We start from the raw sequence: 25,838 nt of genomic DNA on the forward strand, positions 1-25,838 counted from the left end.
AAGAACTTCTCTTTAGACAAGGTTTATCCGTATTTACAAATTGATTTTTACATAAGACCTGACTCACGGAGATTCTTACCGGACTACCAAGGTAGATCTAGGAACAATTTTATCACTTTCTCTGAAACGTCATCCTCCTCGGGTAGCATTGACATTGACAACCCCAATATAAGGGGAGAACCCAGCAGACGTGGGAATTTCCAACAAAATTTTCAACAGAACTTTCAACAACCGTCTTTTTTAGGACGAGGTCAGCGGAAACCACGCGGCAGGTCCAGATTTACCAACCAACCATGGGAAATATCCACGAGACGTCAAAACTACAAAAATTAGGGACGTCAGTTGTCGCTAATCTGCAAAATTCACAGGAACTTAACACCACGTCCATTTTCAACCTTTCAGATAAAATTCTGACACAAGATGAATGCAGTGTACTAGAAATGGGTTTGTCTTTTGTACCATCTAAAGCAACCAACTTTGTAAAACTCAAGGCTGAATTTATTGAATTTTGCCGGAAAATACGTCTGATCACCTTCTTCCTAGATAATCCATTTAAGGACAACACAGAAACGACAGGTTTAAAGAAAAAATCTTGTTTCTGTCCACCAACAGCAAAAACTCCGAAAGAAGTGATTCTATTTGAAAAGGTAGTACTATCTGCCATCACGGAAGCTGAAAAACAAAAAAAGAGATATGTCAAATTCAATATGACAAGAGCTCAAAAAGAAGCATTGACTGACCTAAAAAATGACCCATCTATAATAATTAAACAAGCGGACAAAGGCGGGTCGATTGTTATTTGGGCCACTGAACGTTATACGGCAGAAGTGATGAGGCAACTTTCAAATGAATCTTGCTACAGGAAGTTAAACAAAGATCCAACGGGTGAACTGCAAGGCAAACTATTCAATATTCTTCAGAAAGGATTTGACGAAGGGTTTTTAGGCAAAAAAGAATATGAATTTCTAAAAAATAAAAACCCCCGTATTCCTATCTTTTATGTACTCCCCAAAGTACATAAGGACCAAAATAATCCCCTGGGTCGCCCGATAGTCTCGGGTTGTGAGTCACTGACTGAATCAATTTCGAAATTCGTAGATTTCTTCCTCAAACCCTTTATGCAAGAGGTGAAATCGTTCATTCAAGATACCACGGACTTCCTGTCCAAACTGAGCACAATGGAGTTTCAAGAAAACACACACTTCCTAGTCACTTTAGACGTGACTTCTTTGTACACGGAGATTCCCCAAGACGAAGGGCTGGCAGTCCTGGAGACATTCCTAAATAGCAGACCCAAGCCCGAAAAAGTCCCGACACAATTCATCTTGGAATTAGCCACCTTTGCCTTAAAAAATAATTACTTTTGCTTTAAGGATGAATTCTTTTTACAAATCAAAGGCGTCGCTATGGGGTGTCCTTTCGCCCCAGAGCTGGCTATCCTTTACATGTCAAAATATGAAGATCACTTCGTGTACAACAATAATCCTTTTTCAATCTACATCGGACATTGGGTAAGGTACATCGACGATGTTTTTCTAACCTGGACTGGAAAAGAAGACCAACTGCAAGACTTTGTAAATTGGCTGAACAATAGAACACCAGATATAAAGTTCAGTGTCAATTTTTCCAAAATTAAAATACCATTTCTGGACGTCGAAATCTACCCCAGCGGTGGGCATCTTGTCTCCACATTGTATAAGAAAAAAACCGACAGAAATAAAGCTTTACTCTATTCAAGCAACCATCCACGCAGCCTAAGGGACAATTTGCCCTATGGCCAATTTTTACGAATCCGTCGGAACTGCACATTCAAGGATGAATTCTTTCTTCATGCTGAAAAACTAAAAACCAACCTCTTGGCAAGGGGGCACCCTAAAAAACTTCTGAAGAGAGCCATGAAACGTGCATGGTGGACCCCACGGGAGGTACTTTTCGAAAGGAGAGATAAATCCAAAATGGACAGGATTGTCTGTGTGTCTACTTTCACCCCCACGTCCAATTGGTTCAAAAAAACCATCTCCCAAAACTGGCACCTTGTTAAAAATCTTGATTCCTCTCTCAAAGAACCCCCACTATTCGCCTTTAGGAAAGACAGAAGCATAGCCAATCAGATTGTGAGAGCTGCTCTTCCTAAAACAAAAAGTCTGAATATGAGAAGTTTTCTAAATCTTCCTCCAATTCAAGGCCACCATAAATGTGGAACATGTGTTTGCTGTGAGTCCACTTTGGAAGGCAACCTTTTTTCCCCACCAGGAAATTCATTGGAAACATGATTCCTTTTCAAATTGCAAAACGAAATCTGTAGTCTATGGGATACTATGTCCATGCGACAAACTATATATTGGAAAAACCAATCAGGAGATAAGGTTCAGAATTCAACAGCACAAATCCAGAATACGCAAGAATGTGCAAAACGCCCCTTTGGTCAACCACTGGCATCTCAACAATCACACAGAAAAAGATGTGAAATGGACTGTCATTTCGAAAGTTACACAAGACAGTCGAGGAGGAGACCTGGATGCCAAATTATTAAAAAGGGAAGCGATGCTGATAATTAAATTCAACACATCAGTTGACGGGTTGAATGAAATCTCAGAGATTTTCAATTTGTGAATTCTCTTCCATCTGAGGTTCCCTGCATGCTAACATTGTCTTCGTATATTATACATATCACTGAGATCTCGTCCAGGCCCATCACTATCATTTCAATGCACTGCTGCCCCCGTCTGGCTATATACTATTAACAATGAGGCTTGATCATAGCTCCCTCTAATCATATGTGCGCGAAATTATTGCTCCCATTCGAATCTGGCATCTACAATAAACTGTACTGTTTCCAAGAACCTCTGAATTTGCCGACTTGGTCTTGCCAATAAAGTTTGGTCAAAATCCTTTTTGAACTCCATTTCCTATGAGCTTCCACGTGTCCTGGTACACTAACATCGCTGTAATCTCTTTACTGAAGCCGTCTGCTACAAGACTCCAATCAGCCCCTACGTGTATTGAAACTACAATTCCCAGACTCTGCCCGTGGTCCAACACAGGAAGTGTAAAGAGACGCTTTCACTGTTCCACAACGAACACTATCTGCAATGGCGCAACACGCACGGATCGAGTGTTCCCTGTAAAACTTCATTAAGAGCATTGGAAGGTAAGCTATTTTCCATCCATCAGCATTGCAGCTATTTTGTCAGCTGCCCCCATGTTTCACTGACGCGATCACCTCATGCCATCGTGGTTTGTCTTCTTTAGAGTAAAACCCCGAACCTTCCGAAGTAAGAATACTCCTGCATCTAAAGTTGTCGAGATTTTTTTCCGGACTAAGTTGTCCCCTGCAAACCCTCACGCCGGTTGCCAGATACACAACGGTTACACCACATTAGGCTGACAAGTAAGACGCACCTCATGGTTTTAAACGCCGTGTCTTTATGACCTCGTGCGTTAGGCGATATTTCCACTGACCTATTCTTCCTTTTCTGTCTCTGTTAAGGTTCTTCTGTAAGGTTGATTTTCCATATTTTCAAGTCTCCCCTTGGTTGTCATTCTATGACAGGTAAGATTCAAGAATAAGGTGTGCGACAAGGCAGTCTTAGTGTGCCAGGGTTATTTGATCTAATTTAGCTTTTTTGTCTATTTTCTAGAGAGCGCTTGGTCCTGATGAGAATCCCCACAACTTGAGGGATTCGAAACGCGTAGACCTCTTCGTCGCTTTGGGCTAATCATACATTTAACAACCTAACTATTACAACTGTGTTAAATACCATTTTTTCAGTAGCCCTCTCTCAAAACTGTCACTGAATGTTACTATGAAATGTCTCACAGTATGATTGATAAGTGTGTTTGTGTAGTTGGTTGATTGATTTCAGTATGCCAGTGGTTGTGTCGTGTGTATATGTCTATGTAATGTAAATATTAATGATGTACTGTTTTTCTACTATTTTGTTGAATTGTTCCATTTGTCTTAATGGAACCGTGCTAACTAATGAGTTAATTTAGTACTGAATTCAATTTTTGATTAAAATCAACGGAAAAAGTGGTTGAGAGTGAAGCTGTTTTGTTCAGTTCATTGTCAAAAGTGTTTTCGTAATCCAGTGCAGCATTGGCAGTACTTTTGTTGTGTTAATTACTTTCTAAAAGTGGCATTTTCAAACACACAATTTAAAAACCATCTTTAGTAAAAGATATGTTATTAAATTCTGAGTTTCGAGAGCCTAAACTTTATTTTTCCATCTTATCCCTATGGGAAGATATGCTTGCAAAATGTTACAAAGCAGTCCCCATTCTGTCCTATGGAGAACGATAGCCTTTCAATAGTGAAAAACAAAATTGGCAGTATTTCACGATCAGGACATGTTACATTCATCAGTACATGTCCTACCTTTCACACACACTGCACCCTGCCCACAGGGGTACCTTGGGCCTACCATAGGGGTGTCCTATGTGTAAGAAAAGGGAAGGTTAGGGCCTGGCAAGTGGTTGCACTTGCCAAGTCAACATGGCAGTTAGCAACCTTAGCACAGGCACTTCAGTGGCAGGCCGGAGACATGTTTTCAGGGCTACTCATGTGGGTGGCACAATCAGTGCTGCAGGCCCACTAGTAGTAGATTTACCAGCCCCGGCACACCCTGTGCACTTTACTAGGGACTGACCAGTAAATCGAAATATGCCAATCAGGGAGAATCAATCATAACAACGATTTACACAGACAGCATATGCACTTTAGCACTGATTAGCAGTAGTAAAGTGCCCAGAGTCCTAAAACTAACAACAACAGGTCAGGATAAAATAGGAGGAAGAAGCTAAAAGTTGGAGGATAACCCTGCAAAAAGGGCCAAGTCCAACAGGATGCTTTCAGGGGGGCACAGCATGTGCCCTCTTGTCTGCTTGCACCCCCTGTTCCAACACAGCATGGACATCACAGTCCATGCCGTCGTGCAACATTTTTGCTGTTCCGATTGCGGTGCCCTTTTTCAGGGCACTGCCATGGGAATGGGAATAGGACCGGCTAATAATCAGGCGGGCGGTCTTTGGGTGGCTGCCACGCTGGCGGAGAGCAGATGCAGGAGCACCAAAGTCGTAATCAGCCCCTAAGATTCTTGTTTGAGTTGATCTCAGTCATAACATAACGTAAGATTCAGGGATTTGGGGTACTTTTGGGTAAAGGTAATGCCGATAACTGAAACTGACCAAGTGTAGTGGTTTTTAAATTGATCTCAGCCATTAAATTCCTTAAAATAATGTTTATTAGCATAGGTATATATTTAAATAGACATTACAATATTTTCCAGAATATAATATTAATACCAATATAAAGGAACACACATTGGTGCAGAACTACGACTTTTGCCTCCTGTCATGCCAAAAGAGAGGCCTGAAATAATTGCTAGTCTTACTCATTTTTCCACAATGACACACATCTCCTGAATGGAAAAAGGAGAACCACCATATGCCAAATGGCAAATGCGTCCTGCCACAGACATGCTAAGTGCAGTCAATGCACCTATTGGCTGCTGTTCATGACAAAATGCTGTCCTCAGTAGTTTGCGTTTATAAGGACTGAGCACTGAGTGTTGGCAAAGATAGAAACCTGCACTCAGGGGTGAATGGCATGCCCAAACGACATGAGCAATATGCATGAGAGCATGATCACTAGGGCCAAAGTCTGTATTCAGTGGAATATTGGTTATGGAAACTGGGTGTATAGTATCTATTGGAGGTTAGCGGAACTGAGCACAGGGCATGGACAATGGTGGCACTTAGCGGCCCGTGCCTGCTGCATGTGGTCAAAAACCATGCACAGTGGCATAAGGAACAATAGGGCTTGATGTTGGCTGTCGCTTAAGCCCACATCCTGTGTGCAGTACGGTAGGGGGCATAAGAAATAGGAAAATGATTTTACCAAAGCCCATGTCTTGTAGTCAGAACATGCTAAAAGACCATGCACTGTTGTTTTTTGTGTGACGGTCAGGGTATATCATTGAAAATAACCATTCAAGTTCACTGGAAAGTCCTTAATGTAAGTTGTATTGCAACCAGATAACAAACTAATAAAAACAAGTTAACTTCAATACAATTGCAGTACACTAGTTAATGTATGTTCCCCACCAAAAACCTACTCCCATTCACTGCTCATGATTGTACCCATGACAACATGACAATTTATTTATTTACTTGAGATTTTTTTTTATGGCACTAGCTGGACCCAGAGGTGTCAGAGCGCTTTACAACAATAAATATTCACATCAAGGATAACAAGTCTATATATAGCATCTGAGTCAGAGCGCTCCACAACAGCAAAAGTTCACAAAATAGATAACAAGCATGGTAGACCTTGATACCTTCGGATCTAGCTAGCACTATAAAAAACTCAAAATAATAATAATAATTTATGCTTCACAATGTGAAATCAACTGCCTGCAGATGCATGGCATCACTGTCCGTAACTGTACACAGCCTCATGTCTATGCACTGTGGCTGGCTCTAGAGGAAGGAAGAACCCCTGACTGCTCATCTTTGGAGGATGTTGCAAGTGTGCAATATTTTAGAACATATACAGACAACATTACATAATTATTACGTAACATACAAAGCAATTTTTGATTCAATAACCTCTGTGAGAAAAAACAAAAGAACATTCAATCATACTACCTCACATACATTCCACCTACTATACACTCATACCACATTCAGCAATACATATATCTGGAAGTAGGGAGACAAAAGATAGCACAGTCTCCACGACCAATTAAAATGACTGCATGTAGCAGGATCTGAGCAGCATTGGAATGTATGTGAGGTAGTATTATTGAATGTCCTTTTGTTTTTTCTCTCAGGGGTCATTGAATCAAAAATTGCTTTGTATGTCATGTAATAATTATGTAATAATGTCTGTATATGTTCTAAAATATTGGTTTATATTAAAAAAAGCAAAAGAAAGTAAAAAGATTTTTGATAAAACAAAGAAATTAAATAAACAATGTTAATATTTACAAACATGGTTATCTTTTTGTATTTTACTGTTGTTTAGCCCATGTTGAAATTAATGTTCGACGTATGAAAGAAATCTAGGTCACGAGGGAGTCTTTTCAGATTGTATACTTACTTTGTTTAACAGGTTTGATTAATTTTCATTTTTTTTAAATCATTTGTTGGTAGAATGCTGCACAGTTTATTTCTTTGCAGTGTTAATTTTTGGTAAGGTTTGTGAGTCAGTTTGTTTAGCCTACAAAATAGGTAGAAAAAAAGGAAATACATTTATTACTTAATATTACATGTATTCATTATTGTAAGTTTAGTGAGGGGAATATATATATGTTTGTTAGGTATTGTACTTACTTGAATGTAAGTTGTTTGATGTAGCTCTTTTGAAGGTCCTTTGTTGGGGCTTCAATCTGGCAGAGTTTTGTCCTTCTCCAATCGTTGCAGAATTTGAGGTAATTTTTGGTTAATTAACTGCCCTCTTTTATAGTAGTGCCTATATTAGTTGAATCTTTCCATTGGTTTTTGTTGCTTTTATTTTATTGGTTGTTATAGCATCTGTTTAACTATTTTGGCAGTAATATGTTAAGTTAATAACCGTTGTATTTATTTATATAAGGGTATATTTTGTTCAATGTTCTATGTATGTCACAATATTTTTTTTAATACATTTTATTGTAATTAAATATTTTTGATGAATGTTTGGTTAATTTCAATGGTGAGAAATGTTATTTGCTATCTTTTTTTGATGTATTGAAATATTTTATGTTGTTTGGTTATTTGTGAATTATATTTATTTTATAAATATTAATATCTATGTATATATATTTCTTTTTGTTTGAAATTTATTATTTTAATAGTGGTACTTATTTATATTATATATATTTAAATGTGTGTATTTAATGTTTTGTTTAAAAATTAAATATATTGAGAGATGTTTATGTTGCCGATATTGCGAATGTCGATATTTTTGTTTACTTGCATGTTTATTTAAATTTAACAATATTTATGTTTTCACAATATTTTTGTACTGGATGTTTTTGCTATAGATTTTTTTTCATACAATATTTTGTATTTTCAATGGTGAGTATAGGTAGTCAATATTTTGCATGCGATATTAGGGTCTTGATATTTGTGTATGTCGATGTTGTGAGGGTCAAGATTGTGTCAGTGAACCGTGAACAAGGACTGTGTAGTCCAAAACGCATTAGGCCACGTATTTTTATAATTCAAAGTAAGTTGCTGGTTGTGAATAAAATGTGAAAGCCTGTCTTGAGAGTGCATCTTTGCCAAGGGCAACATTTTGGTTTCATATATTACAACTAGTCCGGCTGTGAGGAAGCACCACTGCATATCCCAGCGGGTTCTGAATGACTTTGATCGTTTGTCATTTTTGGATCAGCTTGTTCCATTAATTTTCAGCAATTCCAGTAATGGGACATTCGATTAGCCCACTCAAGGGTTCTGACTTTTGTCTCTTTGAAATGTTAGCAATTGTAGACCCTTGGAGTGAATTGTTTTGAGCAGAACTACCGTTACCATTATGCATCTGTTGAACTCATGGGAGACTCAGGAAGGCGGAACTGTATTTAATGGCAATCAGGGGGCAGCAATGATGTTTCTACTTCACTGTACATTTGGCCTGTGAACAAGGACTGTTTAGTCCGAAACGTGTTAGGCCACAAATGTTTACATCTTTGGAAGTTTCTGATGTAGCTGTTGTGAATAAAAGGTAAAAGCCTGTCTTCAGAGTGCATCTTTGCAGAGGGCAACATTTTGGTTTCATATATTACGGCTAGTCCGGCCGTGAGGAAGCACCACCGCAGATCCTAGTGGGTCCTGAATGACTTTGATTGGTCGTAATTTTGGGATGAACAGGTTCCATTAATTTCCAGCGATTTCACTAATTGGACATTCGATTAGCCCACTCGAGGGTTTTGACTTTAATCTGCTTGAAATGTCAGCGTAGGCGGACTCACTGGGTGTAAATTGTATTGAGCAGAACTACTGTTCCCATCATGCATCTGTTGTAACTCAAGGGAGGCCCAGGAGGGTGGCATTGTTTTTAATGGCAATCAGGTGGCTGCAATGATGTCTCTGCTTTGCTGTACATTTGCCTATGAGCAAGGACAGTTTAGTCCAAAAGGTGTTAGGCCACATATTTTTATTTCATTGGAAGTTGCTGATTTTGCTGTTCTGAATAAAATGCCTGTTTTGAGAGTGCATCTTTGCTGAGGGTAACATTTTGGTTTCATTTACAAATATATATCTAATACTGATGTTTGAATGATAATTACTATTTCTGACAGAGATATTTTTCTGCAATACTGATGGAATGTGTCTGCTGTCCTAATCTGTAAGGTCCCTGTTGTTGTCCACTGTTAGCAGTTCTATATGTGCCTATACAATCTTCGTAGCTCTGATGTCTACTGTATGTGATTGTGAGATTTAGGATTTTTTTAAATTATCTCTGAGGTGAAGATGGAAAAAAGTAAGAGGAAGTGAAATGATGTTCTGAAAAATAACAGCATGTGCCCTGAAAAATCACAGACCTTGTAAAAATGTGCATTTTCTGATCTGCCTAGGATTATTTACAAACAAATTTGGGAACTTTTGCTGCACCATGCACCATGTTTTTAAACCTTTCGTGGGATAAATGATGAAGTCAATACCCCTGGAGAAGGTCACAGTTGTTTGATACACCATGAAAGTATTGGAATGCTTCATGAGGGGGTCATCAGAGCCTACAGCTTTTAATAAATGTATGGGAAAACTTTCTTTTAAAATGCAATATTTGGCTTTATATAGAAAAAGTCAAGTAGTACCAGCCTGAATGCCCTCGGAGGAGTACTGGTTAGCTCACTATGCCCACCAAGTGCAGTTTGGGAAGTGTATTAATGTCTCATCAAATTTCAGATTGCCATCCCCACGGGAATAGAATGGATTCTGATTCATACTTCTATTCACACTGCAAACACCTCATACAAATTCTAACACTCCTTCGTATACACAAACTTCACTCATACTCACACCATTACTTCCTCAAACTCATACACTTGCTGTCAGTGTTTTAATAAACTGGATTTTATCACAGAATTATGCAGTGAGTTCTGATATCAAAATGGACACCTGTCAACATCCAGTTAGCAGTGGTAATGATGAGCAGTGGTTTAAAGCTGTTAAACGGGCAAAAGAATGACTTTAAGGTCTTTTGAAGGCAAAAAAAACACCAGTGAATGTGATACCATTTAGTTAACTGATAACCACTAAAAGAACCCCCACATTCCTTTCACAATTATCAGTCCATGACACCAATCTGGCGTGACATCTGAAGGCAGGACGTTTTTGGATTGTCCTGTTAGAGCATGGATGTTCAATGTTGATCCTTGAGGACTGGAGACATGCCAGATTTTCAGGATTTCCATACAGGATAAATTTACACATGATATATTTTCAATATTTAATTGGGAATCATTTGTATACACAGTGGTTAACATCAAAAGGTGGCATTGCTCTAGGCACCATGGGCTAATGTTGCACAATCCTACCTTAAAGAAAGGGAAATTGGAACACGAAAGTGGATCTCAGAAGCTGTCTGGTAATGTCCCTTTTTGAGCAATTTAGAGAATATAACTAAGAGATTAGAGAATATAAACACAACCATATACCATCAACAAACTTTCCCTCTGAGCATGCAGACTTCATTCTGAGGAAGTAACTCGTCTCCTCAATCACTTACCAGTATCCCAGACCACTCTGGTGCTCCGGTCAAAAAGAGGGGATGTCTTAATGCGTCGCCAACATCATGAGCAATTCCAAGAAAGATCTGGATAATGCCACAAACTATCAGTGTGACCTGCCAAAAAAGGAAGAATAGGCATTAAATAAGAGCAGTGTTCTGTTATGTGTTCCATATGCTAACTTCCATCTGGTAAACTGAATCAAGTGAGGGGGAGGTGCACACAGATGGTATATTTCACAAAATGTAGTCATGGCACTTTAAACAAATAATAACACGTTGTGTATTCCACCTCAGAGTGCTTTTATGTCTTATGCAGTTGAGTGCATATTGATAAGGGGAAGACTTCGAGAACTACATACTGGTACTTCTGAGGTGAATTAACTTTTTATGCATCCAGTGAATTTACCTTATTACAGTACATCATGTACTGTGTATGTAGTCCGTACATATGAGTAGACGGGGCAATGATGTCCAAACATTTTATGTGGTACATGTTTGGTAGAATGATCAGCAGAAGAAGGCAGTCCTTAGATTTCTACACAATTGGGACAATCCACAAGGAATCTTGTTACAAGGTTCAATGACATAATACCTCAACGCATTTGACTGTGTAAATAAATGTTTGAAACTGCTCTCCAGCAGACACTGTAGGGACAAAACCACTAACAGGATAAAAAATGTCTGTGGCACACAAAACGGGTTAATCAGTCAGTAAGTCAGATAGATTATTTTGGTTAAAAAAACTTAGAAATCCATAAAATTCAAACAACAGCATTAGCACACCATCAATATCAAAGCATCACCAGTTACAAAGGCAAACAATATATAAACAAATTCTTCATGCAAGTATTTACATATTAAGACAAAAATACATAAAATAGAGGTGACTAGGTATCCTTCCATTTAAAGGTCACAGGCAAACTCTCATTCTCTCAAATTCACTCTGACCTTCAGAGTTGCCTGAATAAATCTTGTGACAGCAAAACTAATTGAAAGAGAAGTCATCTTCAATAACTTAACAAAGGGGCAATCGTTAATGAGAGCAAAGCTGTAGAGACTCAAGGCGAGTCTATGCATAATGCAGCCTCAGGACTCAAAGTGGAACGGGTCCACAAATCTTAAATGCACACCTCAAAACTAAAAGGTTTTTACTTGGGACATCTTCTGCAAGAACACTCCTTGCACCGCATGACCAATCAATATCTTGTAAGGATCATTTAAAGTAACTTGTGTATTGGCTAATTTCATTTGCAAATGCTTGAGTACTTATTGTGCAATGTGATTGTTGCATGTGCTCCACTGGGTTTCTGCTGTCACTTTTGAGAAGCTGTCATAGATCGGTGTAAAATAAGCTTCTGGAGAGGACATTAAGAAGAGAGGCCTTACTCTACTCCCTTGGGTGGAAGGTGGGTTGGGACTCCATGATTTTATTTTGTACTATGCTGTAGCACAACTACAACATATGCAGCTCACTGGTTTGCAAATGGCCCTAACTGGAAGGAAGATCTTTTGGCGGGTTTCTGTCTGCACCACACATTGTCAGAGTGGTTTACAATGGGACAATTGGACGGGGGTCCCAAAAAGCGCACCTTGCCTAGTTTGACAGACAGCGCTGCTATGGCACAAAGTACTGAAGAAGTCCCCATTTTCAATGGACAACTCCATTTGGTTCCCTAAGTATTTTCAGACAGTGGTAAAGGACATGTCATTTTGCATTTGGTGGGAGGGCAGATGTGCAAGGGCTGGGGATTTGTTCCTGAATAATAGATTCATCTCATTTGTGAAAGCACAAGAGCAGTTTGGGCATTAAAACAGCACATAGAAGACATAGTTACAGAGGATCTTGCTGAATTGGTGGAAATGTTGCCAAAATAACCTGCCCCGCCATATAATAGCCTGCCTTGGAGGGGAGGAAACTATAGGACATGGTTTGGTCTGTTCTGGAGAATAATTTGATGTTTCCTGATAAAGAAATTGGGGCACAGGTACGGATAATATGCCTCCTGATTGTGCTAGTAAGGAGCACTTGAAATGAAGTAACTTCTACCAAATTGTTGAGGCAGGAAACTGCTTTAGGGGGAAAAAAATCAATAATAAAAGGAATAAAAAAAATAAAATAAAAAAAAAAGATCATGCAAAAATACGAATCAAAAACAAACCCAGTGCCTGAAAGTAATTTATAAATGAGCTATACATCAAGGTTAAAGAAAAAGGGGGTAATTTATAAATGAGCTATAAGTCAAGGATAAAGAAAAAGGAAACACAAATAGGAAGTTATATTTGCTTTCCATCGCATGGGGCCTAACGTTCAAAGGCATTGCAGATTTGCAACAGTCGCAAAACCATTTAAGACTGTGCAAAGTAAGTTTGCAATGACAATAAGTACATTGCACTTTAGAATTGCCATTAACAATCGCAAAGCATACACTGTAAACCCTTGCACATCACCAGGGAAAGGAGGAGGCAAAGGGACTCTCGTCTATCTTCGTGATTTACAATAGAATTCACAAAACATTTGTGCCAGCAAAGCACTGAATGATATCTGACTGTCAAGGGCAGATGGGAACCATTCACCGAGCATAAGATGTCAATATTTGGCAGGCTACAGTCTGCATGTGCAATTTAAGAAGAGATCTTTGTCTAATTTGGATCTGAGTGATTGAGCTGAGCCAGAAAACAAAGAAGCACATAGCTCTGGGACAGGGGCTGGGACCCATCCAAAGCTTAATTTGTAAAAAAAAGTAAGGGTCAGGCCCCAGACATTTGCTCAGAAACCTGCAGCCACCACTATCGAAGGTTAGACTGCTGAACACCAAGGTTGTGTAGTTTGATTCCACCTCATGCCTCTTTAAAGGTGCAGAGACAGAATATCGATTGAAAAATATCGACTTGCACAAATATCGTGGGTCAGAAATATCGACATACAGATTCTTGTGGTCAAGAATATCAATTTTAGGTAAGTAATATCGATATTAAAAATATCGAAGTGCTTAAAATCATTTGCAAAAATATCATTGTTAAAAATATGGTTTGTTTATTAATGCTATGTATTTTAGTATTTATTTTATATGTATGTGTTGTATTTTTTTTGTATAAGAATTATTTGTATTTTTAATATATGTGTTAAATGTTTTGTAGTCATTGATTTTTTATTTGAATTTAGCATTTTTAGTTCCGTGGCGGGTTGTGGGTTTATAGGTGAAAAGGGTAATTTAAATATATTAAATGTATTGATTATTTTTTATTTATTAATATTTGTTTAATTGAGATGTTATAGTGTTAAATGTGTAAAGCAATTTATTATTAATTAGTTGTTAAATAATTTAAATTAATTGATTGGTAATTAATTATGGTAATTGTTTAATTAATTTTAGGTGTGTGTTGTGGTGTTTATAGGTGTTAAGGGTGGAAAGTCATTTATTCATAATTGATGAATTAATAATTGGATGTTAATTAATTTGAATGAATTGGTAATTAATTATGGTAATTGTCTAATTAATTTTAGGTGTTTGTTTTTGTGTGTATAGGAGTAAAGGATGGGAAGTCATTTGTATTTAATTAATTAATATATAGTTATTAATTAATGTTAATTATTTGATATGTATTTTGGGTAATTGTTTAATTCTTTGTCTGTTCTTACTTTTAAAGGAGTAAAGCATGGGTATTAAATACATTTTAGTTACTTTAAAATTAGTTGTTACTAGTAATAGTTTTCAATGTGTTTTATTATTTTAGAGTTTAATTTAGGTGTGTGTTGTAGATATAGTATTAAAGTGTGTGTAGTCAATGTTTATTAGTCTTTTAAATTGATTATTAGCTATGTTAATTTTGGAAAACCTTTATTTAGAAATGTTGAAGTCTTTTGTTATTGGTGTGGTGTTGAAGGGTAGGAAATACAATAAATACATTTATGTATTAATTCATTTATTTGTAAATATTTTCTAGTTTAAAAGAATATATATTTGTTTTCCTTTTTATTGGCATTTATTAGTATAATTGTTACAGATATATATTTTCCCATAGTATCAAGGTAAAAATACAGCCAATCAGCTAGTATCAGTAATAATCTGTGTGATGACGTCGAATTCCTGTGGGTGCTGTATATGCTACAGCAGGTGTTTGCCAAGTAATAAACCGGGGAAGGGGGGGGGGGGGAAATCAAACTAAGGGGGGTCGTCATGGAACTATAGGTGGTACGGCCAGTCTAGGGCACACGTGGTCCCTCTGGTTTCTGAGTGTTGGCGCAGTTGTATCTCACTATGGAGGATAGGGATTCGCGGGCGGACACGCTGCATAGGTGAGTGGGTCGGGTTAGCGGGAAGGGCAGAATACTAGCAAGCCCTAGGGAGGGCGTTAGACCTCAGGGGGGGGGATCTCCAGTTGTGTGGGCCCGCGCAGTGGATAGCTGTGGGTCGTCATGGGTTGTCACGTTCGTGGTCGATGCAGCAGGAGCCTGGGACTGTTTGACTTGGTGTAGCAACAGCGCCCATTCCAGGGAAATTTGGGTTTTTCGGATGCCTTTCGCTTCCTCCTCTCGTATTGCAGCCCATTTGAGCACTGCCCCCACCCATGCCGCAATCGGGGGGCCAGAAGGGGAGCACCAATGCATGGCTATGCAGCGCTTAGCCAATAGGTGAGCCAGGGAGACAAAGCGTATGGGCACTTTATACCGTTTCCTCCGACCGACTATGCCAAGCGCGCAACCCTCCCATGTGGTTAGGTGGGTGAGGCCGGTGAGATCTCGGAGTGTCGTGTGGACAGACTCCCAGAAGGCGTGGATACCCGGACAGGCCCAGAACATATGACGAAAGTCTGCGACTGGCGCCTGACAGCGGGGGCAAAGAAACGTTGTATCAGGATAGAAACGCTGTAGGTGTGCTGGTGTTAAGTAGGCCCTATGTAGTATGTGGAATTGTATGTTCTTAAAGCGTGCATTCCTGGATACTTTCTTGGGGAATTTGAGTGCCCTCTCCCATTCGTTATCGTGAAATGCCCGTCCCGCCTCCTCCTCCCACCGGGCCCGCAGGCGCCCTAGTAGTGGTGGTGTCAACTCCCTGATTGATTTGTATAACCATGTGGTGAGATGCCGTCCCGCTCCCATTCGTAGTATCGTGTGTAGGACCGGATGTGTGGGGGGCTCCCCTTGTGTGAGGTCATAGTATTGTCGGTAATGACTGATGAGCTGACGGTGCCGTAGGAATTGACCCGGGGGGAGGTCGTAGTCAGCAACAAGTTGTTGAAATGGTCTTAGTTGTCCCTCCTCAAATAATATTTCTGCTTCAGTGGCATCTCTGGACGTTCAGGCCTGAAGCATGGCAGGGGTAAAGAACTGGGTATTTTTAGTCCAGCCCACCAGTGGCAATAGCGGTGTGTAAGGAGGTCTGTCTGGGGTCATGCGGTGTATGCGTTGGATACATTTCCGGGCTACCTCCATCTGGAGGGGGTAAGTCCTGATGGGTCGTGCTCCCGGTAGGAGCAGACGCCGCAACTCCGGCATCGTCACCCGGCCTGTTTCTGTGTATGTTTCGGACGCGTATCTATCAGCTGTCTAATAGGAAAGCCATTGAAGCTGTGCCGCCAGAAAATAGGCCTCGAAGGATGGGGCACCGAGTCCCCCTTGTGTCGTGGGTAGTTTCAATTTTGCCAGCGCGATCCTGTGTCGTCCCTTACCCCATATTAGGGAGCCGATGAGCGTGTTCAGCTCCTTAAAGAAGGATCTGGAAGGGATCACCGGGAGGTTGGTAAAGTAATAGAGTAGTCGTGGGACCAGGATCATTTTTGCGAGAGCAACACGGCCGATTGGGGCCAGTGGGAGGTTCCGCCAGAACCCGATGGTGGACCGTATACTGGCAAGTACCCTCCGGTGGTTACCCGCGAAGATGTCGGCGGGGAAATGGTATAGGCGGATCCCCAGATAACGGGGGGCCTCCGCGGTCCAGCTTATTTTCTGGTCACCTATCCAGAATTCCTGGGGGGCCGCGTTCGGGCATTGGGGGTACACCGTGGATTTATCCCAGTTCACTCTCAGGCCCGATGCGGCGGCGAACTGGGTCAAGGCAGTCCCGAGTAGGGTGAGATCGGTTGTAATGTCCCGTATATAAAGGAGAAGGTCGTCGGCGTATAGCGATACACAATGGGTGGCATCCGCGAGCGGGATACCCCAACCCTGCCCCTCTCGGCGAAGACGAATGGCTAAAGGTTCTACGGCTAGCGCGAATAGTAAGGGTGAGAGGGGGCAACCCTGCCGCGTACCCCTTTATATGGCGAATTCCGGGGAGATGTTGCGTCCAATGCGGACCCGGGAGGTGAGCTTAGTATATAGTAGGTGGGTATAGGCTATAAGCCTGGGGCCGAGTCCAGCACGTCGAAGAACCAGGAACAGGTACTGCCATGTTAGGGTATCAAAAGCCTTCTCAAGGTCCAAGACCAGGCACGCCGCCCGGGGAAAGCGATCGCCGATCTGATCCTGGATATGAAAAAGACGGCGTATATTCTGAGAGGTATTCCTGCCCGGGACGAATCCGCACTGGTCCGGATGCACCAGCGGGCGCACGATTAGGGAGTATCTGTCCGCCAGGACCTTCCCCAGGATTTTACAATCGGCTGCGAGGAGCGTTATGAGTCGAAAAGAGGCTAAAAGGTGGGGGTCATGGTCGGGTTTCGGGAACCTCACGATCACGGATTCTCTCATGGATCTGGGCAGTTCTCCGATCTGTAGTGCTGTGTCCAGCACTGTCAAGAAGCGAGGGGTCAGCTGGAGGGCAAAGGTGGCGTAGTACTCGAGTGGGAACCCATCCAAGCCGGGGGCCTTGTTGCGGGCCAAGGCTTGTATGGCGTGTGTGATCTCCGAAGATCGTATCTTTGTATCTAGGTCCGACTTATCTGCGTCCGATATCCGGGGAAGGGGGAGAGGGTCCAGGAAATGGTCTACCGCCTCTGGACCCGATGACCGGGGGTCACTGTAGACCGCCGAATAGTGCTGATGGAACGCCAGAAGGATCTCATCCTGAGATTGTACCAGGGTGCCGTGGGGGTTGATTATTGCGGTGATGGGTTGCACCTCCGTGTCCCGTTTAGCTAGCCATGCTAACAGTGTGCCCGCTTTGTCGCGGTCCTTATGCATGCGGGCCGCATAGGCCCGTAAGTTGTGACGCCGGAGGTCCGTGCAAGCCGCCTGGTACTCCAATTTGGCATGGGCTACTTGTGTCGCCGCTGTCACTGATTGGTCGGCGGCCTTAGTGACGAGCGCAAGCTGCTTTTCCCTTTTGTCAAGTGCCTGTTCCAAGGCTCGCCTCACCCCGGCCCTCTGTTGAATACACTCCCCCCTGGCCACCACCTTAAAGCCATCCCATTCAACCAGGATGGAGGATGCGGTCCCCGTGTTGTGGGTAAAATATTCTTGGATACTGTGGTTTTGCCCGTGTGTGAAGACTGGGTCCATCAGACAATCTCGAGATAGACGCCATGTGGGAACAGGGGGACGAGGGGGCCTCCATTGAAGGCTGAGGAGATGCGCGTCATGATCTGAGACGACCCTACCGAGATAATCTGAGTGGCAGACCTGCAGGAGGAGTGTTGTTGTGCATAGGAAACGGTCTAAACTGACCCGCAAGTTGTGGAGAACGGAGTGGAAGGAATACATGCGGGTGTGAGGGTGGTGTAGTCTCCATGCGTCCGTAAGTGACCACTGTGCGACCCATGTCTTGAATCTCTCTATTTGTCTGTGGGTGGGGGAGTGTGGAAGAGGGGGGTAGGACCGGTCCAGTCCCGGGTCCAGGATACAATTATAGTCCCCCCCCCCAAGTATCCAAGGTACATGTGTAAATTGGGCTAGGGTTTTCGTTAATCTGTCCCAGAATTTGTCCTGGTCCACGTTCGGGGCATATATGCTACCCAATAGGACGGCCTGACCATCCAAGAGTCCCTCCAGTAGGGCAAATCTGCCCTCCCCATCCACCACCCGCCTGAGTTCACGGAACGGCGTTCCTGGGCGAACCCAAATCAGCGCCCCGCGCGCAAATGAGGAATAGGTTGTAGCGCATAGTAAGCCGTGCCATTTTGCGTGCACCCTGCCTGCTTCCGTTAAGTTAAGGTGAGTTTCCTGTAAGAAAAGGATAGACGCTTGCTGGCGCTTGGCGTATGCATAGATTGTGTAGCGTTTACGTGGGGTGTGGAGGCCACGTGCATTTAGTGTGAGTAAATTGACGTCTGCAGTTTATCAACATCGCCATGGGCCATTTATGGTGTGTGTGGGTCGGGTGAGGTGTCCGCCATAGCGATCGATAAGTGGGCTCCTAGGGATACGCTGCGTGTGGGGAGAATAGAGGGGAGGTGAGTCTGGCCGCTCGGGTAATCTGCTACGTGGGGGTCCATGACGCAGTGGGACTTTTATGAACTGGGGTGTAACCAACGTGCAAGGGTTCGGGAAACGGTCCCAATACAAAGGACTCATCGGTCAGAGAACGATGTGTCCAAACTCCCTCCCGTAACACTGGGGGGAAAAGAAACATGCTCTATATGATGGGGGGTGGCGACATGCAGGTGCGAGGTCTCACGTCTAACGGGCATACAGAAGGATCATTGCGCGTCACTTATAAGGTATCGCATTCTTCTCTCTCGACAATCAGACACATAATGAAGATTATTCATAAGGATACAGTTAGGTAGTCTGTTATGCTGAACTGAGTTAAGAGATGGAGGGAAGGACTTGTCCATCCAGTAACCCTTCTGCCGTTTGTGGGGTGACATTGGGGGGTGCTGCTGAGTCAGCCCCTGAGGCAGTGTCATCGCTGTCGTTTTCGCCCTCAGAGGCGAAGAGGTGTGGAGGACGGTCTATGGATTCCGAACGTTGCGTGGAGCGCAAGTCTATCACTGCTTGGAGCGCCTCGCGCCGTTCCTTCATGATCTGTTCTAGATCCGGCGAGTCGTGGATTCCGGCAGCCGTTCTTGTCTCTGTGTGGTGGAGTTTCATGGGGCGCTTTCGAGCACGGAAAGTCTTGAGAGGTGAGTCACGCCCCGGGCGAGCGCCAGACACCTGCGGGCAGTGCTGGTCTGCCCAGTCATGTGCCGCCTCTGCGGTCGTGAAGAAAATGGAGGAGCCCTTGTGGAGTATCTTAAGACGGGCTGGGAAGAGTAGGGCGTATTGAATATTATGTTCGCGCAGTCTCCGTTTCACATCTAGGAAGGACGCCCTTTGTTGCTGCACTGCGCAGGCATAGTCCGGGAAAATCATTATGTGTTTGTTCTCTATCCGGAGTGGTGCCGCCTGCCGTGCCGCCCGAAGCACTGCGTCGCGGTCCCGGAAATGGAGGAATTTAGCTAATAATGGCCGAAGGGCCGCTCCAGGTATGGGCTTGTGGGCAGGCACCCGGTGAGCTCGTTCAATTGAGAAGAACTCTGTGCGGTCTGCTGCCGGGGTGAAGGATTTAAGGCATGTGTCCATATAGTCTATAGGGTTTGCCCCCTCGATGCCCTCCGGTAGTCCCAGCACTCTAATGTTGCAGCGTCTTGAGCAACCTTCCAAATCCTGCGCTCGTTCCTCCACCACAGATAAACGGGTGAGAATTCCTTGGAGTGTCGTCTGGTGTTCTTTTAGCTGCGGCTGCATTTCCTCCAACGTCCGCTCCTCTGTCCGCACCCCGTCCGCTAGTTTGCGGTGATCCTCTCTAAGGAGATTGACCTCCGTCGCCAGTGTTCCTAGTCATTCTTCCATCGATAAATCGGGACAGTTCAATGGCGGCAAGGACTTTGTCCAACTTGTCTGAGATTGACAGGTCCGATGTGGGCGCGGCATTAGGGGAACAATATGAGGTCTTCGGCATATTTTCCGGGGCAGTTACCGCCACTGCGTTGTACTGCGCTGGCTTCGGTTTCCCCATCTTCGTCGTACGTGGGATGAGGTCCGGTACCGTTGGGTTGAACTTGTAGGTTCTGGAGGGTGTAGTGGTTCAGGAGATGGAAAGGGCAGTGCCCTGCGTTGTCGACTGGCGATGGGAGCACAGCCCTTGGTTGCTAGTTCCCACTTCCCGCCAGGTGGGCCAAACGGGAAGCGATGTGCGGCGATCCGAGTGCCGGGAGCACCCCCCCTAATGTGGGTCCCTCCGATCGCCCGGCCAGTCTCCTGGGGCAGCGCGTCCTGTCAGCGGTGCCAGTGGGGTAGTTGTGGGGCGGAGGTTCACAGTCGGTACCCCAGCAGGTGGGGGGCTCGCCCCATGCAGGGTGAAGGGCTATCGCCACCACTCCCGTGTGTCAGGATCAGGGCACTTGGGAAGGATTCGCCACAATGCCTGATGTCCCACAGGCGGCCGGTCTCCTGGGGCAGCACGTTCCGTCAGCTGTGCCAGTGGGGCAGTTGTGGGGCAGAGGTTCACAGGCAGCACCCTAGCAGGTGGGGGGGCTCGCCCCATGCAGTTGGAAGGGCGATCGCCACCACCCTCGTGTTTCAGTGACAGTTTATTCTGATCAGGGCCCTTGTGAGGGATTTGCCACGATGCCAGATGTCCCACAGGCGGCCATTTTACGGTCAGGCAGAGGGTGTTTACTGGCAGCGGAGGGGCCCCGGGTCCGTGGTGCCACCGCCCCGATTGTCGCGGTCCCCCCACTCTCCGGGCTCCCCTGGTACCTGAAGCGTCCCGTGGGGAGTTTTGGGGGGGCGCCGAGCACCGCCTCCCTCCGGTGATTCGATCGGCTGTGTCGGCCCGCTTCGGTCCTCGGCATCGTCCGGGTGCTCCACTGTGTCTCCGGTCGGATGGCGAGAATCATAGGTCCGCCCTGCCCGTGCCTGTGCCTACAGCGTTGTCCCCTGTCGAGTCGGTGTCCGCCCTCGGCGTCCAGATGCCGCAGCGAGCCAGGCACGATGCACCACCACCTCCAGCTCCGTCCCCTCTCCGCCGCTGGGCCGCTCAGCAGGTCACCGGCACCAACTTGGGAGCCACGCCGCAGCGCGGAAGGCTCAGTGCGCTGCGATCCTGCTCTGGGGCAGCGGCCGTGGATGTCCCCCGATCTCCACCTGTGCTGCACCCCCATGGGAACGGGTTCCGACGGGTCTGGGGTCGTTTGTCTGCCTCAGTGACGCTCAATATTTAATGTTAAGGCGCCCAGACCCGGAGCCTCAGCAGTGCAGGTCCGCCATCGTGGCTTGCGTAGCCACGCCCCCTAGTTTAAAAGAATTTTATCAGTGATAGTAATTTTTACCCCTCTACACTATCCAACACTTTCCCTACTGTTGCACTCTTCGGAGTGGGAGTAGAAATTTCTTCCCCTCCGCTATCCAACACTTTCCCTACTGTTGCTCTCACAAAAGTGGCGAATAGTAATTTTTATCCCTCGCCTATCCAATACTTTTCCTACTGTTGCACTGTTTGCAGTGGGAATAGTATGAATTTTCCCCTCCGCTATCCAACACTTTCCCTACTGTTGCTCTCACTGGAGTAGGAAAAGTAATTTTTACCCCCTCCGCTATCCAACACTTTCCCTACTGTTGCTCTGTTGGTAGTGGGAAAAGTAATTTTTACCCCTCTGCTTTCCAACACTTTCCCTCACATTGCACTCTTTGGAGTGGGAATAGTAATTTTTACTCCTCCGCTATCCAATACTTTCCCTACTGCTGCAGTCTTTGGAGTGTGAATAGTATTTTTTCCCCTCCACTATCCAACACTTTCTCTGTTGGTCGCACTGGAGTGGGAATAGTAATTTTTACCCCTCCGCATTTCAACACTTTCCCTACTGTTGCACTTACTGGAGTTGGACTAGTAAATGTTATTATTTTGCTATGCAACACTTTCCCTACTGTTGTACTGATTGTTTGGGAAATGTAAGTTTAAATATTTTTTAACAGTTTTAAAATAATTTAAAGATAATAGTTTACTAATTATTTTAAAGTAAATATATATATATTATCTACTGGCGGTCGCCAGTAGATAGTTATAGTTAGGACCGTGTTTCCATAGGAAATCCGCAACATTCTATTTGGAATAACTTTGGCGCCGATTGACGAATCCTCGCGAAATTTTCAAAATAGGTGGGGCGCTCCGCTCCTTCCCTGAAAGTCTCGGGGGGATTCGTCAAGCGGAGGCTGAGAAAAAGGGGGGGTCCCAAATGCGTTTTCCCCATGCATTTTTCCATAGGACCTTTAGTCCAAGCTACAGCCCGAACGGCTGAACAGAATTACTTGAAATTTGGCAGAGAGGTAGCCCTCAGGTCAGGGATGTGCCTTTTGAAGGTCTCGTGTAAATCTGTTCAGTATTTCCTGAGAAAATAGCATTTAAATCAATATATATATATCTATAGGCGCGCTCCGAGCGCGTACCGTAAGCTTACCGTATGCGCACGCTGCCATGCGCGAGCGCGATTCTGATTGGTTGTTAGATCTTAGTAAACATTCGAATCGGTCGAAACCAGGAAGTGTTGGCCGCCATTTTGTCGCTCGCAGTCTGAGGGGGTGAAAAACAAAGGTGGAAAACGTGAAAAGGGGGCATGGTGGACAGTTCCTGACCCCCTAGCCTTTGTCAGGGGGTCCCAGAAGGACCCCCAAGGGCCAAAATTTCCTTTAATTTTTTTGCGAAGAATCGCGTACGCGTAGCGTGCGTGTACGGTAGAAACTGAAAAATTCCGCGAAATGCGTAATGCGAAGCGCACCGTGCGCGTACGGTACGCGCACGGAGAAAAACCTTTTAAAAAAAAAAAAACATAACTTGGCATTTAAAAAACCATACAAATTCACTGAAAAAAACCATAGGTTTCACACACGTTATAGTTAGGAATTAGCATTTAAAAAACCTTGCAAATTCACTTAAAAAACCATAGGTTTCACACATGATATAGTTAGCTGGACATTCCACTCGTGAAAAACCATTGAAATTCCCCCGTTATAGTTAGTGCAGGCAACTATAACTCACGCGACCACAATCCTCTGCTGATGACGTCAGATGTGTCTTTATGAAAAAAAAATATTTGTAATATATGTATAGCTAAAAATTAATGGAAGAAGACATGGGTAAATAAGTGTCTAAATACAGTATTAGCATCAGCAGAGGATTGCGGTCGCGTGAGTTATAGTTGCCTCCACTAACTATAACGGGGGAATTTCAATGGTTTTTCACGAGTGAAATGTCCAGCTAACTATAACATGTGTGAAACCTATGGTTTCTTAAGTGAATATATATATTTTTTAAATGAAGGAACTAGCAATTAGCGGTTTTGTGATGAAATGCAGTATTTTAATTGTAAATACGATGTATTTAACAAGCTATTGCTATTGTGATGAGCATTGTTTGGTGAAGACAGACTAACAATGTATGCGTTACGTAAACTTCTATTTCCATGATTTATCCCCATTTGTGCATGTGACTTACTCTAAGCATATTTAAAAGGTGGATCCGTTGTGTTGCGCATCATGTGACCAAGGCCTGTAACGGGCTGAAACGCGTAATGGCAGAGATGGTGTCCATTATATTTAAATAAATAATTGGAATTCTTTTCACCGCACCTTGGGTTTGCTTCTGTTTCTTGAGGAGAGATCTTCAGTTGACGAGACGGAGTGTTGTTATATATATATATATATATATATATATATATAATCCAATGGTTGCCACTTGTAAGGACGCCCACACGGGGGAATAACCTTTGAAGGTGAGTGTGCGCCGCACAACCAGATGCGTGCTTTTCTCCATTAATCTGCAGCTCAACGCGTTTCAGACACACAGTCCTTGTTCACGAGCTTGACAAAGGAAACAACGCAGCTACATGTTAAACCACCTGTTGTTGCTTTATCAAGTCCGCCCCAGTGGGCGTGTACTAATACCATGATTAGCAGTCCCAGTGCCTTCTGGTATTCGTGGTGTTTAACACTAACATTTTATCTCTGTGGATGCTGCAGTGTTCCCCTCTCAATGTCGATAAAACCCCAGTGGGTGGGTTAATGGAGAAAAGCACGCATCTGGTTGTGCGGCGCACACTCACCTTCAAAGGTTATTCCCCCGTGTGGGCGTCCTTACAAGTGGCAACCATTGGATTGGAATATATATATATATATATACAAATTCACTGAAAAAACCATAGGTTTCACACACGTTATAGTTAGGAATTAGCATTTAAAAAACCTTGCAAATTCACTGAAAAAACCATAGGTTTCACACATGTTATAGTTAGCGGAAATTTTACTGATAAAAAACCAATGAAATTCCCCCATTATAGTTAGTGCCGGCAACTATAACTCACGCGACCGCAATCCTCTGCTGATGCTAATACTGTATTTAGACACTTATTTGCCCATGTCTTCTTCCATAAATTTTTAGCTATACATATATTACAAATATTTTTTTTTCATAAAGACACATATGTCATCAGCAGAAGATTGCGGTCGCGTGAGTTATAGTTGCCTGCACTAACTATAACGGGGGAATTTCATTGGTTTTTTATCAGTAAAATTTCCGCTAACTATAACATGTGTGAAACCTATGGTTTTTTCAGTGAATTTGCAAGGTTTTTTAAATGCTAATTCCTAACTATAACGTGTGTGAAACCTATGGTTTTTTCAGTGAATTTGTACGGTTTTTTAAATGCTAAGTTACTTTACGCCATTCGTGGCGTGCGCGCCCACTTAACGCAGTTCGTTCCGTGCGCGCACGGTGCGCTTCGCGCACCGTGCGCGCACAGTGAGCACGCGGTGCGCTTCGCGCACCGCGTGCCCACTTTACGCAGTTAGTGCCGTGCACGCACAGTGGGCACGCGGTGCGCTACGCGCACCGCGTGCCCACGTTACGCTAGATGGGCCATGTACGCACGATGCGCTTCGCGCACCGTGCGCACATGGAGGACATATGATGCACTTCGTTTTGAAAGGTAATATTTTACTTTTTTAAGTGTGTTATAAGCCGTGCCCAAATGGTGCCCTTCGGGCTCCATTTGCACACGGGGTGGGGAGAGTGTGGATAATTTTTTTTTTAAAATATTTTTTTACCGTACGCGTACGGTAAGCGTAATCGGCGAAATTAGCGAAAAAATAAAAATTCCGTTTTTGGCCTTGGGGGATCTTTGGGGACTGCCACAACATGGCTAGGTGTTTTGGAGCTGTCCAAACAGCCCCTTTACATGTTTTTGTGCTTTGTGTTTTAATCCA

General features: G+C 43.7%; 1 protein-coding gene across 10 annotated transcripts in view; it reads right to left on the reverse strand.

Moving 5' to 3' along the window:
* LOC146811587 (membrane-spanning 4-domains subfamily A member 4A-like) overlaps positions 1 to 25,838 on the reverse strand; it is a 321,638-nt gene that overhangs the window by 83,748 nt on the left and 212,052 nt on the right. For 9 of the 10 annotated variants that reach the window (XM_085618566.1, XM_085618571.1, XM_085618567.1 and 6 more), the window contains one exon: positions 10,718 to 10,834. The exons of the other annotated variant lie outside the window; for it this stretch is intronic. In XM_085618566.1, coding sequence (XP_085474692.1) covers positions 10,718 to 10,834 — 117 coding nt within the window. The remainder of the gene's footprint in view (positions 1 to 10,717; positions 10,835 to 25,838) is intronic. 10 annotated transcript variants of the gene reach the window in all.

Source organism: Triturus cristatus, chromosome 7 (assembly GCF_964204655.1).
Source record: "Triturus cristatus chromosome 7, aTriCri1.1, whole genome shotgun sequence".
Taxonomy (NCBI): Eukaryota; Metazoa; Chordata; class Amphibia; order Caudata; family Salamandridae; genus Triturus; species Triturus cristatus.